Source organism: Esox lucius, chromosome 3 (assembly GCF_011004845.1).
Source record: "Esox lucius isolate fEsoLuc1 chromosome 3, fEsoLuc1.pri, whole genome shotgun sequence".
Taxonomy (NCBI): domain Eukaryota; kingdom Metazoa; phylum Chordata; class Actinopteri; order Esociformes; family Esocidae; genus Esox; species Esox lucius.
In genome coordinates, this window is record NC_047571.1 from 30,197,223 (window position 1) to 30,222,881 (window position 25,659).

The 25,659-nt window shown below is 40.6% G+C and overlaps 1 protein-coding gene across 1 annotated transcript in view; it reads right to left on the reverse strand.

The window, feature by feature from the left end:
* Positions 1–17,372: 17,372 nt before the first annotated feature.
* LOC105008737 (GTPase IMAP family member 8) overlaps positions 17,373–25,659 on the reverse strand; it is a 37,568-nt gene continuing 29,281 nt past the window's right edge. Inside the window, exon 5 of the mRNA XM_034291350.1 lies at positions 17,373–18,292. Within this exon, the coding sequence (XP_034147241.1) occupies positions 17,373–18,292 (920 nt within the window). The remainder of the gene's footprint in view (positions 18,293–25,659) is intronic.

Genomic DNA, 25,659 nt, shown 5'->3' on the forward strand with positions numbered 1-25,659 from the left:
TCCTAGGTCTTCCCCGGGGTCTCCTCCCGGTGGGACGGGACCGGAACACCTTCCCAGGAAGGCGCTCCGGAGGCATCCGGAACAGATGCCCAAGCCACCTCAGCTGACCCCTCTCAATGTGGAGGAGCAGCGGCTCTACTCTGAGCTCCTCCCGGGTGACCGAGCTTCTCACCCTATCTTTAAGGGATCGCTGATTCTCATCCCCACCGCTTCACACTCGGCTGCAAACCGTCCCAGTGCATGCTTGAAGGTCCTGGTTTGAAGGAGCCAACACGACAACATCATCCGCAAAGAGCAGAGACGAAATCGTGTGGTCCCCAAACCTGACACCCTCCGGCCCCTGGCTGCGCCTAGAAATTCTGTCCATAAAAATTACGAACAGAACCGGCAACAAATATTGCGGCGAGTTAAATATTTAAATATTAACGCATAAATTAACACATTAATTTTGACAGCCCTAATATATATATATATATATATATATATATATATATATATATATATATATATATATATATATATATATATATATATAATATAAAATACAGGATAACATTTTGAAATATCTGCTTACTATACCTCTCTCTACTGATCTCCAAAGGAACCTGCTCAAATGGCTCCAGGACTCTACATACCTCCTCCACCACCTCCCATTCCTCTTGAGTCAGAGGATCAACAGGTGGATTGACAATGGCCAGGGTAGAGATGACGGCATCTTTTGACTCAAGAAACTTATAAAATGTTGAATTCCACCTTGTAGTGCAGTCTTGTTTAGGCCTTAACTCAGGCATTTCCATCTGGCGTTGTGTAGACTTTAGTTTTTCAGCACCTACTGTGCTCCTGTGGAAGTATTCCAAAGCTGCTTTCACTTTGTCCACAGTGGGCTTCATCACCTTCAGAGCATCTCTTACGATCAGGTTGATTCTGTGGGCAAGAATTTAAAATGTTCACAGCTTTGGTTATGTTAGCTGCATTGTCACTAACACAACAGACCACTTTTCCATCCACATGCCATTCTTTTGCCGCTCTCAACAGTTCCTCTGCCAAGTTCTCTGAGGTGTGTCTGTCGCTGAACTCAAAGCAGAAGACAGTTTGACATTGAAAAATCTTCAGTGAAGTGACAATTAACTGACATTAATTAGTGGTAATCCTTGATGTCCTGCAGTCAGTGGTAAGGCAAACTGCAGTAGCTTTTTTGACTCTTTCCTGCACTGAAGCCCTTGTGCTATCATACAGTTGTGGAATAAGTGATTTTGAAATAACTTTCCTGCTTGGAATTGCGTACATTGTCCTCCACGATCGAAAAATGGCTGGAAATCGGTGGCAAACATTTTAGCCAATGCAATATCAATTTGTCCTTGTTTTGCTACAGATATTGACTTTTGCATAAACTGGTCCATTATAGAAGACTGCGTTGCTGTGGGTCACGGAGTAGGCCTACTTGACTGAGAGGATACATCTCCACGTTGGAGGTTCTGGCTCCAGTCGCTCCACCACTATCACTAGTGGGACCGCTAGTGGGACCGCTAGTTTCTCGAAGCTCCACTAGCTTCACAGTTGGGTGCACAGTTTTCATATGCCGGTGAAGGTTGTGTGTAGAACCAGCTTTATATGAGATTTTCTACACTGTGCTTTAACATTGTCTAAATCATTAAAATTATTCAAAATACTGCGGTGCTTCCGACTCATTTTTCTGTTTGTTTTCACAGCTTTTTTTCCTCTCCTCTGAGTTTCAACTACTCGTCTGACTGTGTGTGTGTGTGTGTGTGTGTGTGTGAGAGTTGGCTCGGCCCTCCCTCATGCAGTATAATTGGTTGACACCACGTGTATGATTGACAGAAGCAGAATGTGAGGCTGATTGTGTGTGCGCCTTTAGGCCTATACATTTTTGTTGTTGTTGTTGGAATTAGTCAAATATTTTAAATAAAATAAAAAGTATTCGTTTAATTTCTATAGGCTATTTTTTTTTTAATAGAGCCGGCTCTTCAGATATGCGAGACAGCTCCCGACGTTCACCTACAAGAGTCGGCTCTTAGAGCCAGGTCATTCGCGAACGACCCATCACTACCCTCCAAACCTGTTTGGTTGGTTATGCGCACAGTAGAAGCAAGAGGATGTGTTTTTTGTAGCAGTGAGGTTAGTTGCAGTGGTGTATAAGGGACCAAGAGTATAAGAGACCAATAGTCTTCCCTGTCTTCGGCTGCAAGAGTAGATGTTCCGCGTTTATTCCAGAGTGCGTGATACGTACTGAACGTTAATCGATACACTTTGTTGTATGCATCGTGGGCAATTGTTTTGCAGCATCAACTGTGGAAGTTGAGAAGGTGACAATTGCCCAGCTTTGGTGCTTTGGTAGCACAAGTTCAGAGCTGTCTTAGCGCATGAAGTGCCACTTATGTCTGCCCAATGGTGATGTGCAGTTTCACGATTCGTTAGTTTTGAACGAATCCTTTTAGTAACTCGAGACCCACGAGTCCGTTTTGCTAGATTGCGTAAGCGGAGCAAGTGTAGTCCCGAAAACCTCACCCCTGCCGAATACCCGCCCACGCTTGGCGTGAACGCGCACTCTCGATTCTCATTGCTGAGACTTGTTTGTTGAGAGCAGAGCCTACATATTTCACACTAGTAGCAAAAAGCTTTACTTTAATTGTGTATATCAAGGCAGCAATCGATGACCACGTTAGACTGCGTTTCATTAGATTTATTAAGGCAGGTTGATCGCGTGGGATTAGGCACTGTCTGCAGTTTTCGGATGGCTAGAGCCTATTTGTTTCAAGGGAATTATTATAAACAAATCATTGGCAAAATCGGTCATATCTCCCATTTCTTATTCAACTAGTGTTTTGTAAAGTGTAGGGATAATAATTCAGCAATCATTGCTCTGAAATGTTTATACCATTTTATAAATTATTATTATAACGTGCTCCTATTGTAACTATACAGTCAAATTTGGAAAAGACCACATTCTTGCCTGCCAAAATCAGTAGTGCCACAAAAAATACCTGACTTTAGTCACACTTTCCTGCCTATTTTCCTGTTTTCATAGTGTTTCTTCCTCCTGATGTCTGTCTCTCTGTCTTCAACTGCTCCACCCATTAATTTCTTCCTCCTGTTTCTTTTAAGGTCTGCAAGCTGCCTCTCTTTTATTTCCTCTAGCCTTATTCTATATCCTGAAGTCATTTCTCTTTGTTGTTGTTCCAACTTGTCTTTCTGAGTTTTTATCTCTTCTATTTTCTCTTTTTCTTCCTCCCATTTTATCCTTTGTAACATTCCTTGTTCTTTCCTATTTTATCTTCCACCCTCCTTTCTTCTTTCTCTTCTTTCTCCTTTTCTTCATGATCTTTTTGTGATAAAGATAAATGTTTTTCTCTCTGTCTTTCCTCCTGAACCCTTGCTCTCCTTTTCAACTTCGACATAATCTTTTCTATTTCTGTTTAATGAAGGACCTTCACTTCCTCCATGTCAGCTTTTATCTCCATCATTTTACTCTTCCAATATTTTTCCTGTTTTTGTTTAATGGATGCCATCTGGAACATGTCATTTGTGTAGAAAGTGCCTTTGTTCTAAGACCCAATTTTGTCAATCTTGTTATAAAGCTCACTGACCTGAGTACAGCCTTTGACATTTTTGTTGTTGAAGACATGGAATCTGTTCTCACAATATCTGATCACCTTTTTCAGTTTAGTATTTTTACTGCTTTGAATGAAATTTTGAACAGACTTTTTCAATTAATTTCCTCTGGTAAACAGAACTAAACTGAACTGTCTTGCCTGTTGACCAAAGGTTTTCTCTATGAGGTCCAAAGTGTCCAGCTCCTCTTGTGTGATTCTCCCAATACATAACACTATGATAAACACATGGGGTCCCGGGGCTGACAGGGAAATACAGTTCACTATCTCCTGCTAAACTTCTTCATTAGATAATCCTCTGTCAAATAGACCAGTTGTGTCCACCACAGCCACTGTTCCTCCATTCACTTTGTCGATTTCCTTCTGACAAACTGTTATTGTAGAATCAGTGCTGGATTCAGACTGAAATTCCTCTCTTCCCAGGATTTTTTTTTTTTCCAGAGGCGCTCTTCCCATTTCTAGTTTTCCCAATCAGCACCATCCTCACATACTCAGTGGTATATATACACTCGCCTAAAGGATTATTAGGAACACCATACTAATACTGTGTTTGACCCTCTTTCGTCTTCAGAACTGTCTTCATTCTACGTGGCATTGATTCAACAAGGTGCTGAAAGCATTCTTTAGAAACGTTGGCCCATATTGATAGGATAGCATCTTGCAGTTGATGGAGATTTGTGGGATGCACATCCAGGGCACGAAGCTCCCGCTCCACCACATCCCAAAGATGCTCTGTTGGGTTGAGATCTGGTGGCTGTGGGGGCCATTTTAGTACAGTGAACTCATTGTCATGTTCAAGTAGCCTTCAGAGGATGGGTACGTGGTGGTCATGAAGGTCAGAAACAATGCTCAGGTAGGTCGTGGCATTTAAAAGATGCCCAATTGGCACTAAAGGGGCCTAAAGTGTGCCAAGAAAACATCCCCCACACCATTACACCACCACCACCAGCCTGCACAGTGGTAACAAGGCATGATGGATCCATGTTCTCATTCTGTTTACGCCAAATTCTGACTCTACCATCTGAATGTCTCAACAGAAATCGAGAATCATCAGACCAGGCAACATTCTTCCAGTCTTCAACTGTCTAATTTTGGTGAGCTTGTGCAAATTGTAGCCTCTTTTTCCTATTTGTAGTGGAGATGAGTGGAACCCGGTGGGGTCGTCTGCTGTTGTAGCCCATTTGCCTCAAGGTTGTGCGTGTTGTGGCTTCACAAATGCTTTGCTGCATTCCTCGGTTGTAACGAGTGGTTATTTCAGTCAAAGTTGCTCTTCCTTTAGCTTGAAACAGTCGGCCCATTCTCCTCTGACCTCTAGCATCAACAAGGCATTTTCGCCCACAGGACTGCCGCATACTGGATGTTTTTCCCTTTTCACACCATTCTTTGTAAATCCTAGAAATGGTTGTGCGTGAAAATCCCAGTAACTGAGCAGATCTTTCTTTCCCATTCTGACATTCAGTTTGGAGTTTAGGAGATTGTCTTGACCAGGACCACACCCCTAAATGCATTGAAGCAACTGCCATGTGATTGGTTGATTAGATAATTGCATTAATGAGAAATTGAACAGGTGTTCGTAATAATCCTTTAGGTGAGTGAGTGTATACTGAACAAAATTATAAACGCAACACTTCTTTTTGCCCCCATTTATCATGAGCTGAGCTCAAAGATCTAAGGCTTTCTCTATGTACACAAAAGGCCTATTTCTCTCTGATATTGTTCACAAACCTGTCTAAATCTGTGTTAGTGAGCACTTCGGCTTTGGCGAGATAATCCATCCACCACACAGGTGTGGCATATCAAAATGCTGATCAGAGAGCATGATTATTACACAGGTGTGCCTTAGGCTGGCCACACCTGTGAGGTGGATGGATGATCTCGGCAAAGGAGAGGTGCTCACTAACACAGATTTGCAGGCATAGAAAACCAATCTGGAGTCTTTACAACAGCTACTGACAATTAAAAAAAAAACTATTTTTTAATTGTAATAATTATTAATTATTACAATTAATACTCTTAATATGTTCACCCGGCACAGCCAGAAGAGGACTGGTCACCCCTCTGAGCCTGGGTCCTTAGGGAGTTTTTCCTAGTCACTAAAATTCAACACTACTCTTGTTTGCTCCTTGGGGTTTAAGGCTGGTTGTTTTGTAAAAGCACTTTGTGACAACTGCTGATGTAAAAAGGGCTTTATAAATACATTTGATTGATTGTAGGTATGGTGTGTCTGAGGCATTAGCAGTGTTAGGTTAGCAACGGGGAGCACTTTCCTTTGAAATTTAAGGGGGGAGTAAAAAAATGTGTTTTACTTTTAGTTTGACCAGTCCTGTAATTCCTTAACCCAAAAACTTAAACCTAACATTATTCCCAGTACTGTGATCCCTTAACCCTAACCATAAATTTAATTTGTCACATTTGTCACAGTTATTTATATATTCGGGAATGTTATCCAGTAACGTCCTCAGTTGGACATAAGATCACTTCGACATCGCCTTCACATTTCGCATTAATATTTTATTGTCGAAGGTAATTAACTGCAGGCTGAAACTTGCCCAACTCAGCATTCAGGTGTCAGAGGCAGAACAATGGCAACACCACTAATGTACCAACCACAAGAGAGTCCAGCACCAAAACATTCCTGTGCTTGGCGGACAGCAGATAAGTGACCACCCTCTAGGTGGTGTTTGTATATGGTCGCTACAATATGTTTTGCTCAAGCATTGTAATGTACCTTAACAAAAGGTATCATACAAATTCGGGCGTTTCGGGTTTACAATTATTATTTACCCCGAGACCAGGTTAAGCAGTTGTCCAAACTGTTTTATTATAATCGGGTTGCTGCGTCAAATGAAAATAAAAACAAATGAGTCAAATGATGTGCAAATAATCTATCCCTATATTTAAGTGCAAATAGTAAAAAGACTACAAATCATGTTGAAACTGAGAAATGTTTTGGGAAAACTACATGCCCATTTTGAATTTGATGCCAGCAACGTGTTTCAAAAAAGTTGGAACAGGGGCGTGGTTTACCACTGTATTGCATCACCTCTTCTTTTAATAATACTCTGTAAGGGTTTGGGAACTGAGGAGGCCAATTGCTGTAGGTTTGAATAATCCACCAGGTTTAGTTTTTTATCATTACACAACTTTTCCAAATTTTTTTTAAACATGTTACTGGCATCTAATTTAAAGTGGCCATTTATCTTCATAGAAATAAAAACATTTCTCAGCTTCAACATGTTATATGTTGTCTTTGTACTAGTTTCAATATAGACATATTAAATGATTTGCACATCATTGCACTTCTTTTTTATTTAGATTTTACCCAACATCCCCACTTTTTGGGAAACAGGGTTGTAGAATCAAATGATTAATATTAAAGTAATGGCTAAGTGTCAGGTTTGGGGACCACACGATTTCGTCTCTGCTCTTTGCGGATGATGTTGTCGTGTTGGCCCCTTCAAGCTAGGACCTTCAGCATGCACTGGGACGGTTTGCAGCCAAGTGTGAAGCGGTGGGGATGAGAATCAGTACCTCCAAATCCGAGGCCATGGTCCTCAGTCGGAAAAGGGTGGCTTGCCCGCTTCAGGTTGGTGGAGAGTTCCTGTCTCAAGTGGAGGAGTTTAAGAATCTAGGGGTCTTGTTCACGAGTGAAGGAAGGACGGAACGGGAGATTGACAGACGGATCGGTGCAGCTTCTGCTGTAATGCGGTCAATGTATCGGTCTGTCGTGGTGAAGAAAGAGCAGAGCCGCAAGGCGAAGCTCTCGATTTATCGGTCAATCTACGTTCCTACTCTCACCTATGGTCATGAGCTTTGGGTCATGACCGAAAGGACAAGATCCCGGATACAGGCGGCCGAAATGAGCTTTCTCCGCAGGGTGGCTGGGCGATCCCTTAGAGATAGGGTGAGAAGCTCGGTCACCCAGGAGGAGCTCAGAGTAGAGCCGCTGCTCCTCCACATCGAGAGGGGTCAGCTGAGGTGGCTTGGGCATCTGTTCCGGATGCCTCCTGGACGCCTTCCCGGGAAGGTGTTCCAGGCCCGTCCCACCGGGAGGAGACCCCGGGGAAGACCTAGGAAACGCTGGAGGGACTATGTCTCCCTGCTGGCCTGGGAACGCCTCGGTGTCCCCCCGGAAGAGCTGGAGGAAGTGTCTGGGTAGAGGGAAGTCTGGGCATTTCTGCTTAGACTGCTGCCCCCGCGACCCGGCCCCGGATGAAGCGGAAGAAGATGAATGAATGAATGTTGTTTGCTCCTTGGGGTTTAAGGCCGGGAGTTTTGTAAAAGCACTTTGTGACAACTGCTGATGTAAAAAGGGCTTTATAAATGAATTTGATTGATTGGCAGGGCATTTTATTTTTCAATACAGGACGATCCTGTATTATAGATGCGAGGCGAGTAGAGTCGTGCTGGCACAATGCAGTGGAAAAGCCCAATTTTTATCCGGAACAATTCTTCTGGCAGATTTGGCTGAAATCTTTCTTGGTCTACCTGACCTTGGCTTGGTATCGAGAGATCCCTGAATTTTCCATTTCTTAATATGTGATTGTACAGTACTGACTGAAATTTGTAAGGATGTTTTTATATCCTTTTCCATATTTATTAAGTTCCATTATTTTGTTACGCAGCTCTTTTGGCAGTTATGTTCTGCTCCCCATGGCTCAGTATCTAGTCTGTTCAGTGTGTTAGAAAATCGGTGGTTTCGTATAGTGGTCAAATAATGTAGAAGCCGTATAAAATCGAGGGAGAAGTTCGCACACGTTTATTGGAAAATTGCAGCACAGATGTCATTCGGTGAACGTTCCATTATCTTCTCACTGTAAAGATAGTTGCCAGCTAACATATACATTAAGCACCGCAGCTAATAATCATTAAGCATTTTTTTCAGGACATTTTATGAGCCATTTTGGAAAATGAAACTGTAGCACATTTACAAAACAAAAATCATCTTTATATGTACAAGTCATCTTTAAAAGGAAAGGGAGATTGAACAAGGGTACAGAAAGAAAATGGAACTAAATGAAAATCAATCCCACAAAATAAGTTTAGAAATATTAACAATCAGGCAGAAGTACATGTGCTAAGGCTACTCTGGTGCTTAAAATTCTCCATGGGGGGCCAGTATGAATGAAGTGTACAGACTACTGCAAGTTGCCCTGGATAAGAGGGTCTGCTTAATGACTTAAATGTCAACGTTGTATCACACTCTACCTCAGTCTTTCCTATACTGTTGGTCACAAAGCAGAAGTCTCAGTTTATCATCTTTTCAATGTCAAGCATTAATGTTATACCATTTCTATTCAAATATTATAGATTCTTACTTTACACCACATCCCCATGAAGAGCTTTTATAGTTCCAAGTTTTAAAAATATTTTTGTAATAATTAAATTCTTCTGCATTTTCTTCATATTTTTTCCTAGTTTCTTTTGTTTTGCTTTCGTACTCTGCATCTTTTTCCTTCAATCGCTTCTCTTCTTGTTCTGTCCTGAATTTATTTTCCTTTCCCTCCTTATGTTCTGTTCTTGTCTGAACTTTTTCTCCAGTTCCATCAGTTCCTTTTTCCGATTCAGATCCTCTTGTTGTCTCCTTTCCAATTCCTCTCTACGTTGCGTCTCCCAGTCTTCCTGCATCATGGTCATTTTGTTTGTCAACTCTGTCCTATTTTCTTCAAGCTCTTCTATTCTGTCTCTTTCTTTCTTCTCCATCTCTCTTCTCTGCTCTTCTAATTCATGGTTCTTTATTCTCTCTCCCACTCCCTCTCTCTAAATCTCCTCTGTTGATCTGCTTGTTGTTTACTAGTTTCAGTCTCCTTCTGTCTCCTTAGTCTTTCTTCCTGTTGCTTGACTCCCTCTTTCTTCCGCTGTTCCTCCCATTTCCTGTTTTTCTCTCAGCATGACCTGTTGCATTTTTGTTTGACCTTATTCTGCTTCCTGAATTTTTCTCTGCCACTCTTGTCTTTGTTTCTCTTCATTATTCCTCCTCTCCCGCTCTCCTTTCTCTCTCCTTTCCATTTCCACCTTCTGTTTCCTTTTAAGGTCTGCAAGCTGCTTCTCTTGTTCTTTAATTTCTTTTCTGCCCTTCTCTTGTTGTCTTTGTTTCTCCAGGTTTATTCTATGTTCTTCATCTTTTTTCTTCTTATAAAGCTTATAAAGTCTTTGTCCTCTTTGTTGATGAAGACCTGGAATCTGTCCCCACAATCTCTGATCAGTTTTTTTTAGTTTGGCATTGGATTGATTGACCTGGATTAATCAACACTGACAGCTTGTATACAGAATACCAAAAGTATTTGGACAGTGATTTCTGTTTGCTTAATGCTCTATTCCAGCACTTAAAGTTGACTTAGTTATTCAATGACTATTCAGTTAACAATTGGCTTCACCGCTGTCTCTTACTAAGCTTTTTTTCTGCATTGTTAGTTCATGTACAAGAGAACAGTGAATATCTACTCTGTAGCCATTAGGTCTGTAACGGTACACATATTCTAAAGAAATTACAATTGCTCTCGTCAGGCATCATATAATCATCCTGGATTAGTGTTGCATCTTTTGTCAAATAAACTTAAAGCTGATCTTCAGAAAGGGTTGACAATATATTTTTACGTGGTATTGAAACCATATCGAACCATGACCCTCTAATCGCAATTCATACTGTTCAGCTATGTTCTGTACAGATATTCTGGTTTGTCTTTTCAGGGTATATGCTCACATACATTCATGATAGAATAACGGAAACACCTAACAATATTTTAATATCAAGGACCGAATAAGGAGTTGGGTCACCCTTCAGAACAATTCCAATCCCTCTTGAAATGCTGTCACACAAGTTCTGAACTGTGTTGAGGAATATTGCACCATTTTTCAAGATGAAAAGGCTACAGATCTTTAAGGGTTGAAGGATGTAGAAATCTACTTTGCACTCTGCAATCTAGATCTTAATGGTTCGATTATGTTCAGATGTGGCAATTGGGGAGGCCATGGAAGACGTTTGATGAGATCCTGTGACGTGATCTCTTAGTTCCCAGGGTAGACAACGCTTGACATTAACTTATTTGCTCATCAGCCACCTTGGCTACTGGTTTTCCAAAGTTACTAGCCACTCAGCATTTTCACTAGCCATCATTTTGTTGTTGGGAAATAAGGTTTAATTTGATTAAAGTTGACTATGATGTGCTACTTTATGTAATATGTGGCTACACACTTGAGAAAGACTATTATAGCGTTAAATCTGCCCTGTTGTCCATTTGAGCATTTGATCAGTTATTCCGTCGACAACAAAAACAGGCTGTTGAGGCTGATGTTGTGTCAATGGATGCAGATATGCAAATGCCAGAATCAATTCCAGCTGTAGAAAATTGGGAGCCTGAAAGTTTGGCATCTGGAGGTCGAAGCAGCCAATTGCCAGAGTCACCCAGTGCTCAAAGAAGGCCTGAATTGACACAAACCTCAGCTAGAAAAGGGCCCGAGAGTGAACCCTCTGGATGTCTACGACCTTCAGGAAGAGAGAAAAAACCACCAGCATATTTTGGGATATAGAAGAGAAAAATAATGAGTAAAAAATTAAATAAAAAAGGAACATTTGAATATATATATATATATATATTGACTCATTAATGTTATGAATTGAATGTAGAAAAAAATTGAAAAAGAAAAGAATGTTGTCACTGTGCAGTTGTTTTTCAAGATTTGGGGCCTTGGGGGAAGGATTGCTTCTGAGTTAAGTGGAGGGGAAATGTTATATGTTAAGGGCGGTATTGGAGTTTTCCAGGAGGGGGCGGTGGCGCACCATGTTTGTGGGCGGTAGCACTGTTAAAAGCAGAGAAGAACGCGCCGTGTGGGGTGTTTGTGTGTGTATTGCTGGCTACAGAGATGAGTCCTAATAAAGAGAGACCATTTGGAAGTTCCCGTTGTGTGTGAGTTTCTCTTTGGAATCTACGATACAACTATTATTATTATTATTATTATAGTACAGGCCTGGGAGAGCATCTCTAGCAAATAAACCCTGTGCCTGGTGACGTCTATGGCCTAGTACAAAACATGATTACTATTTTGTACATAATGTTCTGCCCAAATACCTTTGGCACCCTAAAATTAGAGGATTATGTACAAAATGTGCTGTCATTTCTAAATGTTTAATCCAATGGATGAAAATATACTCAAGTTAAAGCACACCATCTGTGATTTAACCCCATAGTCAAGGAGTTGAATTACAATACTTTACATTGTAATTCCATCCTTAAAATACTGCCAACTACCATTCACAGAGTCACTGCTTTGTTTTAACATAAATTATTATTATTATAATGAGTATAAATGTGCCTTGGCAGAATATATTTAGAATTGTTTATAATAATACTACCAACTGTTATTAATTTCAGGTAAAAAACATAGCACTGCATATAAATGTGTCTTATTTTGTACATTTAAAATAGGGAAATGTACAGTCATTCAGAAATATTATGTCCTTCTATTTAGATTATTAGATTCTAACTCACCTTTTGACACGTTGCTGATTTTTTCCTCCAAATCCAGGATTCTTCTGTTCTGTGCCTTCACATACATGTATGGAGTGTAGCATGTTTTGTTTCGATCCATTAATAAAAATAAAAAAATCTACAAACTCTGTCACCTGTTTGGTATTCTTAATCTCTGAGGCATCAAAGATGTTGTACCTCCCTCCGCATGTCTTGATCAGTTGCTTTGTGTCTTCATTTTGTTCCACAAAGTCCACTGTTGTTTTATCAACTGGAATGTAATCCTGTCTAAACAGAACCATGGTAAAGTCATTAACTTCTAGGCCCAGAATGTTCTGGATGGTCTTCATCTCTCCTTTGTCTTCATCCTTCAGTGGACCCACAGGGACGACCAGGAGGAAAACATGGACTCCAGGCTCACAGAGAGAGACACAGTGGAAACTCTCACGCATCACTTCCTCCTGAGTGAGATGTGTGAGATACAGAGCAGGCATCTCAACGACAGAGACTAGCTGACCACTGTGATGGTAATTTTATCGATCAGAACTCTTTAGGAAGGAAGTACAGAGACAAAATTCTCTTGGCACAATTAACAGTTTATCATTATTATTTGCAGATAAGAGAGACGCGTCAAACGCTTACAAAGATAATCATCCGAGGAGTCTCTAACTCTATACAGGTCATTCAACAGTATATAAGGGAGGAAAGGGGTTCTGGTTAGATGCTGCCCATCTGTCTTGTCACATAAGAGTTTACCAAAAGGGCGGGCTGCCCCCCCCCCCACGGGTAACGTCATTCCTGAAGAGGTTACCCATGTGGGGGAGGACAGCTTGCCCCTAGGTAGTAATAGAACAAAGGGAATGTGTTCTGTTTAGGACAGCAATTTACCACACCCCTTTTTCCTCTATAAATACGAACTGCTCATGTATTAAGTTAGAGACTCTTCGGATGATTATTTTGTAAGCATTTGACGCGTCTCTCTATTTGCAAATAAACTTAATTATGTCAAGATAATTTTGTCTCTGTACTTCCTCCTTTAAGAGTTCTGATCGATGAAATTGCCATCACAGACTATAGCCATTATCATATGGTATGTGACCTTTGTATATGAAATTTTTTTGAAAGTGAAAATCAGCTGCAATTCTAATAAGGCTGCCCCTCTCTACCGGTAGTGTAAATACTTAACTTAGCTAACGTTAACTAGCCTCTCCACTGCACTGAATAACGTTTGCTAGCTGATCGAAAAGTGGGAGCAAATCTATAAATTAGCCGATTCTTAAACAAAATAAGCAAATATTCAGAGACTCCAATGCCCATTCCTCATTCAGGGTGGTTGTGGTTGGTGGGTGTCCCTTTGGTTGATGCTTGGCAATGTGGGTGGATTGACTTCCTGCCTTTTGGACCCTGTCCAGGGCCTCCCCCAGATCAGGCCACAGTGTCACCGGACCCCACTGTAAGCTCTGAATTAGAAGGACCCCAGCACGGTCCCTCAACATCTGTTTATGGAGGTGAGCATTTTCTCTAGTCTTCAGTCCGTGTGGTATTATAGCCAGGAAGTTAATAATGAAATGCTTTATACATTTTAATCGGGATGGAGGGGTTATGTAGAATATTTTTAATGTGTTGCATTGAGTTGTTAAGTGTATACACTTAAATCTAACAGAACATTGCAACAGTTATGGGGATAATTCTATTCTTATACATTTTCACTGTTTTCGCCGGTATCAGGTGTAGATGTAGTTGTCTGGCAGATGAAAATATCAACGGCCAAAATGTCTGGTGGGAAATATGCCAAATGAATAAATAAATAGATTTAGAGCATATTAAATAGCCTAGTATTGTGTGACCTACATGATATGATCTGACTGAACATATATATAGGCTATTTATAGGCCATAGGCCTAGATTTGAATGCACATTATCTCATTAGAATATATGGTGGGAAACAGGTGTTGCTAGGATCACAATACATTCGGGGCTTAGCCCCCTCACTTCTTTACCACACATTTTTCCTGGATGTCCCTATGGTGCTGGCTCACGTCTTGATTTCAACACCAGTGCATAGGTCCAAATCGAAAGGAGTTTGGTAGAATGCGATCGCCTAAATTATGAGTCTGGTCCTATACAGTTGCACTGAAATTAACCAATTTCAATGCCAGGACCAGAGGCGTCACTAGGATCACAATACATTTGGGATTACATTTGGGATCTGCATTATATGGTATATCTGCAGACCGCAAGTCAGGGGCGTTACTTAATATTGGGGGTTCCTGAATATTAAGTTACGCACACATAATATTAAGTTACGCCCACTGATGTTCACCATTGGTCAGTTTAAATGGGGGTTCCTGAATATTAGGGTACACCCACTGATGTTCGCCATTGGTCAGTTTGGGTACATCCTGGTTTGACACACGGTTGGATGCTAGAAGTCATGTATGGGTATGACGACATTACGTTGAGTGTGCTAATGGAGGAAGAAGAGTTAACTAATATTACAACTTTTATCTCAGAATCCATGTGATTTCAGTCAATATCTTTTGTCAAGATATAACACTAGGTTCAAGTGGTTCAAGCACTGATATAAAAAACAAAAGTGTACTTGCTTTGACTACATGCTGAAAAATCATTCTAGTCTGATTATGCTTCTACCAAGTATGTAAAATGAAATGGTATTTTCCAATACCCAGACAATAAGTTATGCCCCCGACTTGCAGTTTGCAGATATACCCTCCTCTGTTACTGTATTCCCATTGATGTCGTCATTAACAAGAAACCAGAAAAGGGTATGCTGTCGTTTGATTTTTATTTTTTTTAAATTAATTTCCTTACTCAAAATGATTTTACGTTAGAAGAGATTTTCTGTGTTTTCTGTTGATACGAGAATAGAAACGTCCTTGAAAGTGATAATGATGTCGAGGTGGGTAAGAAATAATCTGTGGCTATACGTTTTGTGTTGTCCATACTTTATGCTGTGAAATGTTGGTAATATCTTTTAGATGACAACAGCAACCCTGTCGGGATAACTTGATAGACAAGCACATCAGCAGTGGAGCAGTGGTTGCTTTTGTTGTTTTCATGAGAATAACCTTTCCCAGTTGAAGCATTGCTTTAACTAAGAAAACACGGAGAATCTGCGATAGACATTACAGTAATGTTGTCTTTTGAAAATTGAACACAACAGCGAAAACGGGAGTGTTGCTAATTGCTAATTGATGTAATTGCTGTCTTCTGCCAGGTTTTGTTGATAAGGTTTTGACGACCAAAGTCAGAATCTTGAATATAAATCTAACTTCACCACAGTAATCAGAGCTCTACTTTGTCAAAAATCACACAAGTTATATGAAGCACCGAAGCACACCAAACAGAATGGTCTTCATTTCTATGGTTGGCACCCAAAAACCACCATAATCCCCAAAACACGTGTACCACTGTACATAAATTACAAGATGCCACAAAATAAATCTGTCACCTTCTTATCAATTTCAACCAACATAAACATTAACAAAATGTACAGTTGTAGAGCATGCACATACTCCTTATTAATACAGTTTATTTTTGTAAACAGTGATTAAACATTTTTTGGACAAACTGATTATTCTTGTGTTCCCTATAACAGACTTTTCCAATTATTTTAGAGGAAAAAAGTTGAATTATGTTTTTTAACTCTAATTTAAAGGTTTACTGTCATTCTGAAATACAAAAAATGTCATGTAAACATTTAAATTAAATTACCATAAAATAACTTACACTGTAGGAAGAAATCAAGAGAATAACACAGCATGCTGTGGCATGTGATGTTAGTTAAACAATTAGCGACACTAGACAGTTGCTTATTCAGACATGCAGCCTCAAAAACAACAACCACAATTATAATATTAAGCAATATAAAATTAGATGACGAATGTCTAAGATGATGATTGGAAAATGCATATTGATATGTTTGAGAACTGTACATTTACAAAAGTAGAAATCTGTATCAGAGTGATGTGAACTCCCAGGCACAAACACAAAGCCAAAGATGCTCTAAATGCTCAGACCTCACAGTTCCAGCCTCTCAAGTTGCTCTGGATAAATAATTTGTTTTATTATGCTGCCTTTGTATTATTAGTTCACTGCAGCTCACATCACTGCAGTCTCAGTGTAGAAGATAAGTGGTGGATATCTGGTATGAACTACTTTGGGTTATAATATTCCTAGTGATTGTTATAGATTCTTACTGTATTACACATTTTCCTGGCTTTTGTTGATTCAATCCTTTTATCTCATCTTCATGCTTTTTTTCCAATTCTTTAATTCTGTCTGTCAGTTGCTTTTTATCATGACTAGAGATTCTTTAATTGGTCATTCTCCTCTTTGTGCTTTTGCATTAATAAATTCATAGCTTGTTCCTGCACATCCAAGAATTTTATGTTCATTTCTTCATATTTTTCTTTGAAGTCATTAACTTCCTCTGCAAGTCTTCTGGCCTCTTCTTCATATTTAATAATCATTTCTTTTCTTTGGCTTTCGTTCTCTGCCTCCATTTCCTTCCATTTCTTCTCTTGTTCTCTCCTGACTTTATCTTCGTACTCCCTCCTCATGTTCTCTTCCTCACGTTCTTGTCTGAATTGTTCCTCCAGTTCCATCAGTCTTTGCTCTTCCTCCTTTCTTCGATTCAGATCCTCCTGTTGTCTCCTTTCCTCTTCCTCTCCACGTTGTTTCTCCCAGTCTTCCTGCATCATGGTTATTTTGTTGGTCAACTCTCTCCTCTTTTCTTCAAACTCTTTTTCTATTCTGTCTCTTTCATTCTGCTCCACCTCTCTCATCTGCTTTTCTAATTCACAGTTCTTTATTCTATATTTTTCTCTCACTCTTTCAAACTCCTCTCTCAGTTTCCTCTTGTGTTCCTCTTGTTGTTTAATAGTTTCAGTCTCCTTCTGTCTCCTTGGTCTTTCTTCTTCCTGTTGTCTGTCTCTCTCTTTCTTCAACTGTTCCTCCCATTCTTTTTCTCTCAACATGACCTGTTGCATTTCTGTTTGACCTTTCTCTGCTTCCTCAATTTTTCTCTGCCACTCTTGTCTTTGTTCCTCTTCTTTCTTCTTCCTCTCCTGCTCTACTTTCTCTCTCCTTTCCATCTCTTCTACCTGTTTCCTTTTAAGGTCTGCCAACTGTCTCTCTTCTACTTTAAAACGTTCTTCTATGTCCTTCTCTTCTTGTCTTTGTTTCTCCAGCCTCATTCTATATTCTTTATCAATTTCTCTTTGATGTTGTTCCAAATTTTCTTTCTTTGTTTTTATCTCTGTTTCCATTTTCTGTAACGAGGACGCGAGTGGAGGACGTGTGCCAGTTTGTTTATCGCCCCCCTGCTCCGTGACATTTTCTCTTTTTCTTTCTCCCATTGAATCCTTTGTAACACTTTTTTCTCCTTTTCGTCATGTTCTTTTCTGATAACTTCCTCTCTTTCCTTCTGAACTTTCAATCTCTCTTCTTCCAACTTTGACTTAATCTTCTCCATTTCTGTTTCATGCTGGACCATCAGTTTCTCCATGTCAGCTTTTATCTCCATCTCTTTCTCCTTCAGTATTTCTTCCTGTTTTTGTGTAATGGAAGCCTCTGCCTTCTGGAACATGTTACTGGTGTAGAAACTGCCTTTGTTCTCTAACACCATTTTATCAATCTTCTTGAAAAGCTCAGTGACCTGTGTACAGTCTTTCGTCTCTTTGTTGTTGAAGACATGGAATCTGTCCCCACAATCTCTGATCAGTTTTTTAAGTTTGGCATTCTTGCTTGTCTCAACAAAGTCTTGAATCGACTTCTTTCCCAAGTCATCTCCTCTGGTAAACAGAACTAAGCTGAACTGTCTTGACTGTTGACCAAAGGTTTCCTCTATGAGGTCCAAAGTGTCCAGCTCCTCTTGTGTGATTCTCCCAATACATAACACTATGATAAACACATGTGGTCCCGGGGCTGACAGGGAAATACATTTCACTATCTCCTGTTGAACATCTTTATTAGATAATCCTGTGTCAAATAGACCAGGTGTGTCCACCACAGCAACTGTTCTTCCATCCAATTTGCCAAGTCCCTTCTGGCAAACTGCTGTTGTAGAATCAGTGCTGGTTTCAGACGGAAATTCCTCTCTTCCCAGGATGGTGTTTCCGGAGGCGCTCTTCCCATTCCCAGTTTTCCCAATCATCACCACCCTCAAACACTCTGTTTCAGAAAAAGAAATGTTATTTTGATATAAAGATATTAAATACTTAATGGATTGATATATGTATTGATACCAAATGCTCATGTACTGTGGAATACTCTCTTTGTGTTTCATGTGTTGGTCCTGTAAAGTATTAACTGAAGTCTGAATATGATTGCTTAGCAGGGGTGGTTTACTGAACATTTGTCATGGTAAATTTTTAAAGCTCATTGTTGGACTGGCTGCCTGTTTGCATCTCCCACTCTGTAAGAGTGAGACAAAACTGAAGTGTGTCACCTCACCAGCTTGTATGTTCACTAAGTAAGAGCTTCGAAATGCTTAACAGGTAAATTATGCCCATTTTTATTCATTGTCAAAATACAAAACTGTTATTCCTTCTTGGGAAAAAACATTAAACTAAATAGAAATGTGTTCTTATTTATGTATTAAATAAAATAGTAAAATATCAATTAGTTTAACCCAGTATTTACATGAAAAATTCAACTCACCTTGTGGCACCTTGATTCTTTCCTCCAAATCCATGATTCTTCTCTTCTGTGCCGCCACATACATGTATGGATTGTAGCATGTTTTGTTTCTATCCATCAACTTATTAACAATTTCTTCTACAAGCTCTTTCATCTTCCGGACGTTGTCAATCTTTGAAGCATCAAAGAATGTGTACCGGCCTCCACATGTCTTGATCAGTTGCTTTGTGTCTTCATTCTGTTCCACAAATTCAATGGCAGTTTTAACAACTGGAATGTTATCCTGTCTGAACAGAACCATGGTAAAGTCATTGACTTGTGGGCCCAGAATGTTCTGGAGGGTCTCCATCTCTCCTTTGTCTTCATCAGTGAGTGGACCCACAGGGACGACCAAGAGGAAAACATGGACTCCAGACTCACAGAGAGAGACACAGCGGAAACTCTCATCCATCACTTCCTCCTGAGTGAGATGTGTGAGATACAGAGCAGGCATCTCAATGATGGAGACCAGCTGACCGCATATCTCTCCTTCTCTCTTAACTGAAGAGCAAACAGACCCAGTTTGACCCAGCATGTCATTGGCTACAGACGTCTTCCCAGCTCCTCTTCTGCCACACAGGACCAAGTTAAACCTTTGACCCTTTGGTGACATTGTGTCTTGCGTCGTCTGGTCAATGTAGGTGAGGAATCGACCTTCATTCACCCTCACCATCTTTTCAATTTTGTCTGTTAACTCTTTATTGTCACAGGCTTTTTTGTACACTGTGTGATGCCTTCCCCCACACTCTGTGATCATTTGGTTTAGATGAGGATTTTCTGCATCTCCCTTGTGAGTAATGATCACCATTGAGTGTTTGAAGGCTTCTTTACCAAATAGACTCATAATCATGTTCAAGGTGTTTCTGTTCTGTTCTGTGAACTCTTCAGGCTTCAACACCAGCAGAAGAACATGAGGTCCAGGGGCTGTCAAGGACTTACAGTTCTCTATCTCTTTCATCATGGACTCCACCGACAGACGGTTAGAGAAGAAGTCTGGAGTCTTTACTACAGTTACTGACTTGCCATTCACTTTTCCACTGGCTGACTGACACTGTGGTTCATTGTTTAGGAAATTATACATAGATAACTTAAAAGCATCTTTCTGTAGAATCATGTTGCCAACCACTTTCTTCTTATCGTCACTCTTCCCCAAAAGAACAATCCTGAGTGAAGACACTGTAAATCACATCAACACAGTAATTAATACAAGGATATGTGGATAAAACTTTGTAATGTACCTGTTTACTAAAGTTTTCACAGTGTTGTCTAGCAATTCTTATGCCTTTGGCCATGTCATCATTTTAACTTAGAAAGGTGAAATAACTCTTGGTAAACAGTCCTGGGGGATGGGTCATTTATTGATGCACCAGTGCAAAATCTACACAAATGGATTAGAAAGGTTTAAGGAACAAGAAACCAGGCAAGCCTAGTTCAGCCGGACCGCAATAGAAAGTATTGTCCTCTTGAGATTCAAACCCCAGATGCCCATGTGAAAGGTGGTGTTGCTAACCACTACACCACAGAGCTCTATGTTCAATCGGTGTCTTTATAGCCTCTTGTGTTTATCCCGGGACAAATCTTCTTTTGTCACTGGCCATTTTAACAGCTAATTGACCATTCGTGAATGATATTGATGCAGGTAAACTGATTAACGTTTCTTATTAAGTTTACCTCCAACACAAAAAGCGTCTATGTACTGTTAGCTTTTGCCACTGGCCAAGCTGCGCAACAGATGCAATGAGACGGCATATTTTCCAGTCGATCACACATCAGAGATGATTGCACAGAACCTGAGGATGCTTTCTGCGTGGGAACTCATGGAAGTGAACCTTGTGCCCATAACGACAGACAACGGTGCTAATGTTGTCAAAGCTGGATGGACACAGCTATAATATTCAGTAATCTAACTGGGGATATCTGGGTGGTGACTGGCTGCTATAATCTTTCTGTGTTTGTTTCTATGTGTTATAAATGATCATGTCTATATGTTTTTTTATGACTTTTTTATTCTCCTTTTCTTTCTGTGCTGATTTTCTTGTTAAGCACTTTTACATGTGTTTAAAAAGGTGCTATATTTTACTTCAGCACACTATATAAATTCTGTGACAACAATAAAAAAAACTGTTCATATAGCATCTTTCTTCATGTTAAAATGTGCTTGATATTACAATGTTACAATGTAAGCCTCACATTACAAAATATAGCAAGAAAAATAAATATAAAAATCATTCAATAATTGTAATCGAAGTAAAATGTTAAATTAATTGTGATTTTGATTTTAGGTCATATCATCCAGTCCTTTAGACAACCATGACCTTTTTACTTAATAAAAAGAGGGTGAAATGCTCTGAAGCAGAATGTGACCTCTGCAACTGACTGCCTTTCCCAACCCCACACCCATGTCCCTCAAACTCACTCCCCCATTCCAAGATTTATTCAGAAATAACAAAAAAATGCCTAGATTTCTGTCATAAGGTAACTCACTGCCTTTACTGCACACGGACCAATCATGCTTACTGTCGTGCGTAGTCACCCCCCAAAGGCCCATTCTGAGCCAGGAAAAACCCTGTATATACACACACACAATCACACACACAATAACACACTGGCTACTACATTAGGAACACCTTTTCAACTGCTTTTTCATGTACATATGTAATCAGCCAATCATATGGCAGACCTCAGTGCATGTAGGCATGTCTACTTGGTCAAGATGATCTGCTGAAGTTTAAACCAAGCATCAGAATGGGGAAGGTGACATAGTTGTTAGTGCCAGACGGGCTTGTTTGAGTATTTCAGAAAGTGCTGATCTACTGGGATTTTCCCACCCAACCATCTCTAGGGTTTTACAGAGAACAGTCGGAAAAAGTGAGCAGCAGTTCTCGAGCCAGACTGGTTCCAGCTGATAGAAAGGCAACAGATACTCAAATAACCACTCATTACAACCAAGGTATACAGAAGAGCATCTCTGAACGCATAAAACGTCAAACCTTGCTCCAGCAGCAGAAGAATACATCGACTGCCACTGTTAGCTAAGAACAGGAATATTAGGCTACAATTCGCACAGGTTTACCTAATGAATTAGCAAGGTGTACCTAAGGAAGTAGCAAGGTGTAACTAAGGAAGTAGCAAGGTGTAACTAAGGAAGTAGCAAGGTGTACCTAATGAAGTAGCAAGGTGTAACTAAGGAAGTAGCAAGGTGTAACTAAGGAAGTAGCAAGGTGTAACTAAGGAAGTAGCAAGGTGTACCTAATGAAGTAGCAAGGTGTAACTAAGGAAGTAGCAAGGTGTAACTAAGGAAGTAGCAAGGTGTACCTAAGGAAGCAGCAAACTAATAAGAACTGACAACAAGCAAAATAATGTTATTGTAGGCCCACAAAATATATACTTTTGTGCAAAATGCTTCAACACTCAACAGTCAGCAGCATCCCTAGGACCTCTAATGGACACACGGCCCCATAATTAACTGTATGGCACACGGGTCCTAATCTGCAGGAAGGACCCATGTTATAAGGCTCAGGGGGCCCAATTCAGACAGATTTGGGCTGGAAAACAACATAAACCATGACTTTACAATAGTGTTCTGGGCAATATGTAAAGTTGTTGACAGTATCATTGGAGATTCTGATGTAAAACCTTTTCTATTTAGTTTCACTATGAACAATACTGGACCGAACATACAACACCACTGGTGTACAGTAGTATCCTGTCAATATAGACATTTTGGAAACAGATCTTAAAGATAATGTAAGTTGTAGCTGTTTCTCTTTAAACCCATAATATAATATTTTAGATTGCATGTTAATACTGCATAATACATAAATAGTTGATCTGGTGGACATTTAATGATATGGATCACTCACTTAGAGGGGGCAACCATTCTGAGCTGTTGCATCTCTTGAGTCCTGGCTCTCCGACTGAAAGCAAAATCAAATTCATTTAAAATCATTTTTGTAAAGTTTAGTGAACAATAACATTATAATTTAAAGTAATATACATGTACTGTATGGCATATATAAAAGACCTGTACAGCAAAAAAGAAATATCTGTCAGTATAACAAACATCATCATCATCATCATCATCTTCCGCTTATCCGGGGCCGGGTCGCGGGGGCAGCAGTCTAAGCAGAGATGCCCAGACTTCCCTCTCCCTAGACACTTCCTCCAGCTCTTCCGGGGGGACACCGAGGCGTTCCCAGGCCAGCCGGGAGACATAGTCCCTCCAGCGTGTCCTAGGTCTTCCCCGGGGTCTCCTCCCAGTGGGACTGGACCGGAACACCTTACCAGGAAGGCTTTCCGGAGGCATCCGAAACAGATGCCCAAGCCACCTCAGCTGACCCCTCTCGATGTGGAGGAGCAGCGGCTCTACTCTGAGCTCCTCCCGGGTGACCGAGCTTCTCACCCTATCTCTAAGGGATCGCCCAGCCACCCTGCGGAGAAAGCTCATTTCGGCCGCCTGTATCCGGGATCTTGTCCTTAGGTGAGAGTAGGAACGTAGATTGACCGCCTAAATCGAGAGCTTCGCCTTGCGGCTCAGCTCTTTTTTCACCACGACAGACCGATACATCGACCGCATTACTGCAGAAGCTGCACCGATCCGTCTGTCAATCTCCCGTTCTATCCTTCCCTCACTCGTGAACAAGACCCCTAGATACTTAAACTCCTCCACTTGAGGCAGGCACTCTCCACCAACCTGAAGTGGGCAAGCCACCCTTTTCCGCTTCACACTCGGCTGCAAACCGTCCCAGTGCATGCTGAAGGTCCTGGTTTGAAGGGGCCAACACGACAATATCATCCGCAAAGAGCAGAGACGAAATTGTGTGGTCCCCAAACCTGACACCCTCCGGCCCCTGGCTGCGCCTAGAAATTCTGTCCATAAAAATTACAAACAGAACCGGCGACAAAGGGTAGCCCTGCCGGAGTCCAACATGCACTGCGAACAAGTCTGACTTACTACCGGCAATGCGGACCAAGCTCCTGCTTCGGTCGTACAGGGACCTGACAGCCCTTAGCAAAGGACCCAGGACCCCATACTCCCGAAGCACTCTCCACAGGATGCCCCGAGGGACACAGTCGAATGCCTTCTCCAAATCCACAAAACACATGTGGATTGGTTGGGCAAACTCCCATGAACCCTCCAGCACCCCGTAGAGGGTATAGAGCTGATCCAGTGTTCCACGGCCTGGACGAAAACCACACTGTTCCTCGTGAATCCGAGGTTCTACTAGTAGTAGAACCTCGGTATAACAAACAATGGAATCAAAATGTTGCTTTAGTTTTCAGTCACAGTTTAGCATAATGTGTAAACATTGTATTTGTAACTATATTGTAACTTTCCTTGACAATATATTTTTTTACTTTTACTCCAGTAGCTTCATAAGGTTACTTTTACTTGAGAGTGTGTGGATGTTGATATTGAAGTAATTTAGTGTGTAGTGTGTTTCATTTGGAAAGTGTTGGGTCCATAAACCAATAGGAGCTTAGCTGCCCTAATGGGCGTGACTTCAACATATATCACAATAGTTAACAGAGTTAGTAAAATCATTTCTGTGAGTGGAGAGGTGCCCCATAGGGGTTTTAAACCTGTCAGACCCCCAGTCAGCTGAAGACTTTAGGGATGATGAGTGACCAGAGTAGCCCTCTTACATAGGGCCTCTTATATATGCTTACATTAAAATTCTCTCAGGCTATTGGCTGCTGTAGCAGCCTGGGGCAAACTAAAGTCATACATAATAGCTGAAGCACTTGATGAGAACTGTCCTTTATTTCTGCTTGTAAAAAAACTGACATTCCAATCCAAAACATTTCTAAAATGAGTAGTCATAGAGTATGACAACAAGACTCTTTGCCAAGTTGATGAAAACAGAAACGCCCTCCTGATCTTACGGGAAGGATGCCACTTTAAAACTTTTTCCTCATTCCTGAACCTTCAATGACATGTTTTGGTAAATCTTAGTGATGCATACTTATCCAACTAGCAGGGCTACAGTTACTGTAATGTGATCAGCACTTGACACTTTAAAACAGATCAATGATGTGGTCATTTTAAGAAACAAATACCCAGATTGTCATCAAAGTAAAATCTTCTTTCAACTAAACCACTTAGAAATGTACAGTGACACACAGGGTCGTTCCCAGACATAAGTGACATGAGCGGTGGCTTAAGGACCCTGACGGGTAGGAGAGATGAGGCCCCAAATCACCTGTTGATCATTATCAATAATAAATAAGCAGGTGGATCATAATTCTGATATTAGCTTATGGGCTGTTGATTTAATTAAAAATATACATGTAATGTCACAGCCTCCAAGGCTGCTTCCCTGACTTAATTCAAATCCTATATTGCTTGATAACATGCAGAAAGTACATTTAAAACCAACAAACATTTGTAGGAATTGTATTGTTAATCAACTGTAAAACTCTAATGGTTCCTGCACAGTGAAAGCCTCATCCAGAACCCCTTGTTTCAGGTGTTTCCAGTAAATGTAGCTACATATTCCAGTGATAATGTCTCATAGTGATTTGTGTTCTGTCACCAATCTTAACATTAGAGCCGTTGTCCAAGATGAGCCAACAAAACAAATATAGAGTCTGTTTGGCAAATTCTGTTGGACATCTGGGCCAACAATGCAAATAGTAAATTACCCTATAAATAAAGTAAATATATGAATATATGTCTGACCTTTTCCTCCCAAAGCCTTAACGTCCGCCATGTCATCCAGTTCATGTCTCCAGTGGCACAGATAGATGAAAGTGAAACATTTTGTTCTTACAGTACCCATCAAAGCAGTTTAACAGGTTTTGGTCACCGCAATGTACACCTTGAATAACCTGTTTACAGACTACTAAGTTTAGCATTG